Genomic DNA, 10,163 nt, shown 5'->3' with positions numbered 1-10,163 from the left:
CACTGTTATGTCATCCATTTATTTGTCACGTCCTCAGTATAGAAGCGATAGGAATGGTTGTGGGAAATTATCTTAAAAGTCACTTAAACATGTTCACCCTCAGAATGATCAAAGCCCAGTCAGGTGTTTATGGGCGACTTTAAAGAAGCTGAGGAGTCTTATGATCAGCCCCATTTTACTGTACCAGCATGAGCAGTGTTAATGCTCCACTGAACTAATCTGAGGAATGAGAACTTGGATGACATTCCTGCTAATCAGCTTGTTTAAATAGAGTCAAACTAAAAACAGAGACATCTCCAATCAACCACTGAACAGCATTCCAGAGGAATCACAGGCTGTGCACAAGTATCAATTAATTGCAAATATGAGTGAATTTGACCCGTTAAATTCTGTCAATTTTGGAAAGAAAAAACATTTTATTTGCTCACATTACACTAAATAAATGGGGATAATGATTGGGATGTGTAATACAAAGACATATGAGCATTGAGCACCTTTTTGACTGTACAGTGGTAAAAGATGGTACGCTGTTTAACACAATGAGAGGCCGTTTCAAACTCAATTTTCAATTTAACTCAACTAATCAACATGAAAAAAAGTGCACCAGAACAGAATGGGACAGGACAGTTTAAAGACGCAACAAATTCAATTAAGTTTACAGTTGAGTTAAAGGCAGGCTACGGGATAAACACAGCAAACATTTGGGGGATTCAATGCTTTTTAACTTAAATCTTTACAGTACTGCCTGCCATACTATATTGTTTTCCCTCCCAGTGGTTTATCCAGTGCAGCATGAAATGCAATAACATTTGTCTTTAGGGGAATTTTGAATATTTTTAACCATAAGTGAAACGTTAACTTTACGACTCCATTTAGATTTTCTGCCAAGGTAATATTTCAACGCATGATTAAAAAGGGGGACACGGTATAGTATAAACAAATTAAATACATAGATTATGAGAAAAAAAATTTTGTGCCAAACTGCAGTCTGCCATAGGCATGCCTGGTGTAATCACTACACCACTAACCTCCTGAGGGAGTGAACGTATTACGTAAAATTCCCTTAGAAACGGGAATTTGAAATTTTCAAATAAAAAAATACCCACATGCTTGGCCATTGAGAATTCATCTGCCAAACTAAATCCAGAATGCAAGCATATGCATTCCTCATATTAAAATATGACTTCTTTCACCTTCTAGCCCACACATTTGGCACAGCCGACTGTATAAAGCAGAAGCACTTACATAATATGTCGGTATTGTACAATTTATTTACACATTTACACAAAGTTCAGCATAGAGTGGCAGGTCTTGTGAGTTCCTGGTTTTTGATGTTTTTTCATTGCAAATTTAAATTATTCGTCAAATCTTGAGGGGGATGGGAGATGTTAACATGTCGGATGTCAAGCTGGAGTGATGTCTAAATTCTAACAAACAATTTTCCTTTTTGAAGACCAGATGTCGATGGAGGATGTGATGTGGCTAGTCCATCTTGTCTGTATGAAAGGTGTGAGACGGCAAGGCCTCTGAAATCCTGGATTGTGAGAGAGACGCTTCCTCGGCAGAAGCAGCAGCGGTGGAAGAAGCCAAACTCGAACCTCCACCCTCTTCTCCAACAGAATGAGGAAACATGGAGTGCCTCTCACATCCCATTCGCAGTCATCTTGGCCTTCTGTGACAGCTCTGCCTCTTTAGCCTGATGCAACAGAACAGGTAGAGGTGAGTGTTAAAATCCAGCAGTTTCTAGACAATGGTAGCAGTTTTACATCAATGTAGAAGATACAGACACAAAATAAACAACAGTTATAGTTAAATCTACATTTACATATGCCCTGACACACATTTATTTATATATTTATCTTGTGTGACACACTTACATGTATTAACTGAGCTTCGGGTGATGGCATGTCTAGCCCTCTGGGTTTCTCCAACAATTCCTCAGACTAAAATACACAAAGAGTTAAAGGGATCATATGATGCTGCTAAAAAGAACATTATTTTGTGTATTTGGTGTAATGCAATGTGTTTATGTGGTTTAAGGTAAAAAAAAATAAATAAATAAATTATTGTTGCTCCTCTATGCCCCGCCTTTCTGAAACGCAATGATTTTTACAAAACTCATCATTCTGAAGAACGAGGTGTGCTCTGATTGGCCAGCTATCCAGTGCGTTGTGATTGGCTGAATACCTCAAGCGTGTGATGGAAATGTTACGCCCCTTACCATACTGTGATGCCGTGTCCCATGACGAGACAAAACCAATAAAACCAATTACAACCGAGGCATTTGTTGCATCCAGTGGGAACATAATTACGGATTATAATGACTTATACTGTCTTTTTACGTGTCGTGTTGCATATCGCGCCGCATAAACATAAAACCATTTCTCTGCATTTGTGATAGGAAAAAAAACGACAAACAACAAGCTCAAGCTACACTGCTCAAAACTTGTGTTGAATCATCAGTGGCAAATTCTTTAAATATGAAAACATACTTACAGGCTGTGAGACAGAACAGCCGGCATTGAAGGTTCAGGAAACAGTCCTCTGTTAAATGTGTTGCACACACATGAATGAATATTTGGGTTGGACTGTTCTGGAACAGTGTTGTAAATACAACTTAACCACTGATTTCTAGTTGTGTCCTCTTTTGGAAGGCCAAACAAAGTAGATTCGCTTTCACAACGAATCACACAGCATCTCCACAACATGGCGGCGGGGCAACAGAGAGAATAAAAGTTACGCCTTCTTTCTTTGCGTGAACATTTGGGCGGCATTATGTAAATCTTCCCACACAGTGACGTAGACATGTGGGAGCGTGTTTATACGAGGCGTTTTATAAAGATGTGGATGAGATTTAACTTTTATAAAGAATATCTCTTTGGGTATGAGACTTTAGTCTTTGCAACTTTAGGGATCTTATCTATGCACGAACAGCTTGTAACACTCCAAAGAGAAAGGAAAACTTGAAATTGCATCATATGACCCCTTTAACAATATCTTGAATAAAAACTCTTTCTAACCATTTCTTGCTATACAATGACTAATAACCTGGAGTGCACTTGAACATGCATTGATTGGTGATATTATAATAACATTTCTACCTTTCTGTCTTTGATGACCGGAGCAGAATCCACCAGCATCTCCACTGAGGAGGACAGCGGATTCCCTTTAGCTGTGGTTTCGGCCTCCACAGGAGGAGTGGCTTTCTGTGACACAGATATAAAGAAGGTCATGACATATGAAACCGTAACAACCATTAACAGAACAGTGATAACCTATCAGCTGTCACTTAGGCAGTGACGTGCCAGTCTGCATTTCTGCCTGATTAAGGTCTAGACATCAACTGGTTAAGGTTTCAAAGGTCAAAGGTAATCTGTTGCCAAGCACTGAGGCAAGTTTTCAAGCAGAAAGTAAACAGAGCTGACAAAGTTTGGTTTAATTTATAAAGCCTATGTGCCTATTAGGTAAATACATCAATATTTACAACCTGTTGCTGAAATGTATTATGTAAGCATGCTCTTTGGATATTTACAGAATGCATACTGAATTTTTTTACATACATAATTTTGGTGTTTGAAACCAGTTTAACATTATGTGAAACAGATAAGCTGGATATATTTGGTATATTTTGGATAATCTGCGGAGATAGAAGTGGCGATATATATGATACATTGGTAACTGGAGTATCATAGAGTTTACTCGTATTTACTCAAAGTTAATCTTCAACAAACTAATGATTTAACAACACTGTAAATGTAATCTTTAGTCAAACCTTAAAATGAGCATCCATTTTTAATACTCCACATTATAATGTTGTGATGCCAAATTCACTTGTAACATTTAGAGGACTGGTTTTAATCTGTAGTATTTTATTATTCATTTATTTAGACAAACTAGAATAGAATTTAATTATCACCTCCAGTTTGGGCACCGGTGGGATGACTGGAGTTTTAGGAGCGAGGTCCGTCAGATACATTGCACGGGAAAGCAGCAACAAGGACGGTGGCACATTCTCTTTCAAGTGCAGGTCCAGCCACTGAGTAAGAAAGAACACGAATTACAATTAACAATTCATCAATGACTCAAAGCATCCAGTGACACATACAGATATGTCAACATGGGGTGGGGGGTGGGCAGCATTAAGGTGCCAATACCACCCCGTGACAATTGGAAAATGCTCAGTGGGCACAAGCATTACACAAGCAGGTAAATATAAGAGGACTGTTTAAAGCAGGGGTGTCCAAACTCAGTCCAGGAGGCCCACTGTCCTGCAGAGTTTAACTCCAACTTCCCTTAGCACAAGTTTCTAGCATGCCTAGTGTGACGGATCGGCTGCCTCCCCCCAATTATCATCATCACCCCGTCTCTTAATGGGCGCCCTGCACCAGGTTCCCGACAGGAGTGGGTGTGTGAGAGAGGAGAGGTGCAGAAACAACAAGGGCTGGTGGAGTGTGATGAGGCACATCTAAATTGAATGAAGCCTTATCACCGTCGCTGTTAAATGGGTGTTTTATTGAGGTGTGTTTGAGAGCTGGTGTCCTCGCGGGTCCAGGAAATGCGGTCCAGAATGGAAACGCACCTTTGACGCTGCCGATGGGCTAGGATGCCAGGCCAATTGTCCCCTCAAGCGCTGCGGGCCAGGGAAGATGAGCCACTGTGAGGAAGCCACCGCCCCTAGCGCACCAGACCACAGAGAGGAGCGAGTGTGACCGCTTGACTCCACCCCTTCCCTGGACCACTCCTTTCCAAACACTCCCCTTCCTTCACGATTCCCCAGAACAACAAGGACAATAAATGCTCTGTTTATTCAGGACATTTTATTCCCCATTTCGGACATTTTATATCTATTTTCTGTTAAATCGTTTGCTCCTCCCACCACACTAGTAAGACATTGATTAGCTGATTCAGGTGTGTTTAATTAGGGTTGGAGCTGATCTCTGCAGGACAGTGGCCCTACAGGACCGAGTTTGGAGACCCATGGTTTAAAGTCTGTTGTATGTGTTTCACTTTTATTTTTCTACAGTCTTTGGGTGGCAAACAGTCATAAATATCCTCCAATTGGCAGTTTTACAACCTAGTCGGGCTGGTTTGTGCACACACACCTGCTGCAGCTGCTGTCGGAGCTGATCTGTGGTCAGACCCAAAGATCTCATGCCGCGACTCCTGCAGGCGGACTGGAGCTCGGCTACATTCATCGTGGCCACACCCTCCTTGGCGATCATCTACAGAGACACATGAAAACAAAAATCAAGATTATCCAACATCTGAGATCATCTCCTTAACATATCAAACCAAGAAAATTACTTAAAAAAAAAAAAAAATCAATACATGTTTTTAATAATAAGTTGAACTTATCTTAACTTAGAATGCGTGTCATAAACAAGATGCAAGAGCAATGCTCAAAGATGTCTGTTTAGAGCATGTTTGCATATAAAAATAATGGAAAAGTAGCTTATGTGTTCTGTGTAGACAATTTTAAGATGTATGGTTTAGTCACCCAGAAATCTTGAGGTCACAGCAACATGTCAAGTCATTAATTCAGCTGTAAAACTAATTTAGAGGGTCGGTAGCAGTTGTCTGGTTTGCCTCACCTCATCATCTGCCTTGATGGTGCGCAGCTGCATCATCAGCTGGAAACGCAGCAGGTTATTGGTGCCGATAGGCTGCAGCTCCAGCAGTTTACACAAGGCCACCAGCTGCGGCCGCTCCAGATGCTCCAGCGTCAGCTCATCCTCAAAGAACTTGGAGAACTTCACAATGTCTTTAGTGCTGGGCTGTTCACCGGTGTGCCTCACCTATAACAGACAAGCGTCAGTCACATCCAGAACAATTTTTACTATACACGATATGGAAAAATGGATTCGATTATCGAACTCACCTGCTGCACATAAGTCGAGAACCTCTGAGTCTCGTCTCCAACAGCTGCTTTATTCCTCCTGGCCATCTCAGCGATGGTCTCCTGTAAGAACTTAGCCAGCTCCAGTTTAGCACCAAGTCCCTTCCTCTGTTTTTCCTCCTGTGAGAGTAAAAGAAACAAATTACTCAACAACTGTGAAAAACTTCATGCAAGTTATTACTCCAATTCATCAGATTTATTTCGCCTGTGTTTCATAATACAGGACAAACTAATTAGGTTGAACTCATTATCAAATTATGCAATTTTTTTTAAAACCTAAGCTTATAATACCTTCTTGGACTCTGTCTCAAATGTGGAAGGCAACATTTCTGGAAAGAGTTTGAGGAATACAGGGAGCAGAAACTCCATGAAGGGAACGATGACAAAGATTATGAAGGGCACAAGCCGGAACAAGTCGGCACACGTCCGCATCAGCTGTGGAGACAATGAATAAGACAGGTCTTGTTTGTCCGCAGTCAAACACAAAAGCAACATAGGTTAGTGAGAGTGACACTTCTGGCCTAATCCAGCTGTACTTTCACTGAGGTGTTAAGCTTTTTGGTTATGCAATCTTATTTGAGTCATATTACATTATAAATCCTTGACCAAGCACTGGTTTGTTTGATAACAGGATTATCAAACATAATTACCTTTTCATAAAACTCAAATCCTGTATGTACATTAATAACTTACAACATTTTAGTCTGTCAAACTACTTACTGTATCTTCTTACATAAAGATGTTTTGAGACTATACATAAGAAAAATACCAAGGTATTACCATTCTTTTGGACATGGCACCATGGTACTACTACTGTATAGTAATATATGTATGTAGTAATATATAGTACTACTATAGTAAATACTATGGTAATATAAAAAATTATATCATGGAGATGAAATACGACAAATTGGATGGATTGCTACTACAGGTATTTAAATGAACCTGGAGTACCATGTGAAAACATTCTGATTATGATAATGATATCTCTCTATATCAAAGCAGCATAGAGTTAATATCTAATACAATCACTCTACCATGGTAAACCCAAAGTAACATAAAGCACCTCTTAAAAAACATCTCCAAGATTTCCAAATCTTTTAGACCCAAACATACCCTCCTCCGCTCCCTCCGGGTGAGCTGCTGCCCGTGCAGTAACCTCCAGACCATCCTGCCCGCGATTTTGGTGTCGATGCCCAGAAGGCGGAAGCCATGATAGTAATGCTTGATCTCATCCAGGACTCTCTGTCCCACGGACTTCCTTGGCACTGCTGGTGGTGGTTGAGTGCCAGAGGCGACAGGGACAGGCTCACCCTTGATGGGTTCAGAACCAGCAGCAGTGTCCTTCACCTCTTGAAGCCAAGCACAAGAACTGTGGAGGGGACGTGTAGCTACGCAACCAGGGCGGATGTAGCTGGATGTGTAACAGGGGTACAGCGGCCTGGGACACCTGGCCGTGACGGCAGGCCGGCTGAGGAACTCCGAATGGTAGCATTTGCACGCGGTCGACGGGAGTGAAGCACAAGCGTGTCTTTTAGAAAGCATGTAGGATCCCCTGAAAGAAAATCAGAACTTTCAACTCCAATAAAGAGAGTATTTACAACATTATAACCACAAAGTAAAATATTTAAGAGATGTTCAAATTTCTGTGCTCTTGATTACAACAGAAATTAATTTAAATTCATCCCTCAGTTTGTAAAAAACAAGCAAAACTGTTCACAGTAATGGCCGATTGAACCCCAAGATTTTATTATATATATATATATATATATATATATGTATATATATGTTAGCATGAAATTAGTGCGATTTCAATCCTATCACAATCATATAAAGCCTGTAAGACCAGTGACTTTATAATAACGTGCAAAAGGATACAAAGGGATTATTTACATCAGGAATTGCATTAAATGAATCAGCCTAGAAAAGTATTAAGCATCACTAAAAGGACAATTTAGCCAACTTTACATCTTAAATATATTTTGAATGCAAGAATGAATGTGCTTTAACAAGGTTTTTTAAAACCTCCATGATGTAATGATATTTGGGGAACACAGCAAAATATAATTATAAAATAATGTTAGTATTTTATCGAAGAAGAATATTTTAAAATAACAGTGCAATTGGAATTGGATAAAATTGTTCATTTTTACACCAGTAACTTGGATGATGATGGCCTCACCTGGATCTTGTTACGGCAAGAAGCACCTGTGAGCTGAAAACTGCCATTCTGTGACTTAAAATCGTGTGTCCTGTAAAGAGAGAGAGAGAAAAAAGCTACATTTTAATTACATCTACAGTAATGGTGGTACTTACTGCGAATTCAGTAAGTAACAAAAATAAAAATAAAAAACGAATAATGTGATATCACAACAGGGGTTTTAATTGTCCCAATATCAATAAATGTACATAGATTCACAAACAAACGCATATCCACAAATAAGTATAAGGCGTTTGTGTCCAAATACTAATAAAGTTAGATTTGCTAAAGTATTTATGAAGAATATGTCCTTTTATGTTTTGTACATACGTGCAATTTTTGTTGAACCTGCATTTGTTATACTGCAACAATAATAATCTCATACGTCACGCTCGTGCTCAGATGCGGCAGGTCGCGAGCACTGCACATAAATACCGGCTCACGTGTTTGTCTTTCTTTATCTGCTAAAACAGAACACAACCACGAAGACCGGTCAAAATCACAGGCCATATTTAAAATACAAGGAACGTTTCATTTCACACGAAAGTCTGACTCAAATTACAACGGCAATTTATAAAAACGTTATTTATAATAACGTATTGCGACACTGCTAGTATTAAAGTAACGTTACCATTACTGTGTGCGTACGTCAACATGAACTACAGTATCCTCTTCCATATTATAATTCCTCGAGAGTTTTGACATTTTAAACGTCTAAACTGTTAAAATAAGAAAATTGGTGCGAGTAACGTAACATGAAAACAGTGAAGTTTAATGACAGGCGCTGAAGGCCACAGCGGAGGCCGCAGATACACGATCAACGTTTCAAAACACAGCGCATTCAATACCAGCTCAACTAATACAGAGGCTTAGCTGATCTATTGACAAAGTCGACACAACATAGATCACTTTTAGAGAAAATCGACCGGACAGTTATTTTGTTTTATATTCGTTAATGCACAACTAACAGCGAGCGGCGGCTCAACGGCTGAGAGACAACAGACGGAAGAGAAAGGATCGAGATGGTTTGAAGTAGATATCAAGCGTTTAACAGCTCGAAACACGATTAAACGACTACCAACCTGTCGAAAAAGCTCCGTGTCGTGCGGTGTGATGGCTAGACTGTAAGCATTGGGTATGGTGTCAGATCGGATGACGGTGGAGAAAAGTGCTCGGCTCGACAGCGCTCCTCCTGCAGCTGAGGGTCAGATTTCCTCGCAGGCGATGGTACGTTACGTGTGAAAAACGGACCTTTTGCGGGATGAGATGCTCCATTCACGATGGTATGTCACTCCTTCAGTTTAAATCTAAATGGGCATATAAATTAATACATCCGTTCTGATGTACTGTTGTGTTCGGATTTTAAACCGGACTGTCACGTTGCCTCTGGTGCCCCAGACAAGCCAACCGTAGTCCGATGCGAGAAGGCAAGGCGTGATTGACAGCAACATACACCAATGGGCGAACTGTACGCACTAGTGACGCTGGCCAATCCGCTGGACGGGGCGGACAATGGTACTTCCCATTGACCTCATCCGTAATGACGAGGGTTGATGACCGTCCATATCTGCTGATCTCAGTTCAGCTGTAGTAGCTTAGTGTTGTCATGGTAACGGTCAAGTTTACAGTCCCGAGAACAGTGACGGAATAGCAAGGCGTTTCATATGGTTGATATTTGTGCAGACGATGGCGCTATTATTCAGTTTAACTTTGGAAGGAACTGTCATAAGTGGTCCGCAGGTCCGCATGCGCGCGCAAAATAAAAAATGCGCTGTATAAATAAGTTCTGACAGCGCATTTGTGTAAGTTACTGACATGGATGACGGCTGTTAATGCACAATTACCATTTTAGATCAACAAACTGTACTGTTTAAGATTTTTATTCAAATTGAAAGCATAAATCTAGGCTACCTGATGCCGTTTTCAAAGCACAATGCAAACCTGTTACATTTAATTCACTGACGCTCTTCAGCGCTAAACCCAAGAATCGCATATACTTACATTCCGGCAACCCGCCAAAATAAAAGCCTGCTGATTTAAAGGTTGAAAATTATGAAATTAAAAAAA

The 10,163-nt window shown here is 40.3% G+C and overlaps 1 protein-coding gene across 2 annotated transcripts; it reads right to left on the bottom strand.

Moving 5' to 3' along the window:
* Nucleotides 1–392: 392 nt before the first annotated feature.
* Nucleotides 393–9,569, bottom strand: LOC109100144 (LETM1 domain-containing protein LETM2, mitochondrial-like). 2 transcript variants are annotated; one of them, XM_042764909.1, is made up of 11 exons: nt 9,179–9,569; nt 8,079–8,148; nt 7,013–7,427; nt 6,188–6,331; nt 5,879–6,016; nt 5,592–5,795; nt 5,103–5,222; nt 3,917–4,036; nt 3,102–3,206; nt 1,878–1,943; nt 393–1,696 (listed from the first exon to the last, which is right to left on the bottom strand). In XM_042764909.1, the coding sequence occupies exons 2-11, from the start codon at nt 8,123–8,125 to the stop codon at nt 1,643–1,645; spliced, it is 1,413 nt and encodes a 470-aa protein (XP_042620843.1). In that variant the 5' UTR covers nt 8,126–8,148; nt 9,179–9,569; the 3' UTR covers nt 393–1,642. The 2 variants fall into 2 exon arrangements, with proteins under 2 accessions (XP_042620843.1, XP_042620842.1); XM_042764908.1 differs by having other exon boundaries at nt 7,013–7,451; nt 9,179–9,560.
* Nucleotides 9,570–10,163: the final 594 nt, after the last annotated feature.

The sequence above is a fragment of the Cyprinus carpio genome, chromosome A10 (genome assembly GCF_018340385.1).
Source record: "Cyprinus carpio isolate SPL01 chromosome A10, ASM1834038v1, whole genome shotgun sequence".
In the NCBI taxonomy this organism is placed as follows: Eukaryota; Metazoa; Chordata; class Actinopteri; order Cypriniformes; family Cyprinidae; genus Cyprinus; species Cyprinus carpio.
Note: the sequence above shows the minus strand (reverse complement) of the source record. Positions and strands in the feature narration are given on the sequence as shown.

What these genes read in the sequence shown, in the direction of transcription:
- LOC109100144 (XM_042764908.1), bottom strand. Translation starts at nt 8,125, where the DNA reads ATGGCAGTTTTCAGCTCACAGGTGCTTCTTGCCGTAACAAGATCCAG. An exon ending in CTTGCCGTAACAAGATCCAG is followed by an intron (nt 7,452 to 8,078) that starts GTGAGGCCATCA and finishes ATTTTCTTTCAG; the next exon opens with GGGATCCTACATGCTTTCTA. An exon ending in CACCGGTGCCCAAACTGGAG is followed by an intron (nt 3,207 to 3,916) that starts GTGATAATTAAA and finishes TCTGTGTCACAG; the next exon opens with AAAGCCACTCCTCCTGTGGA.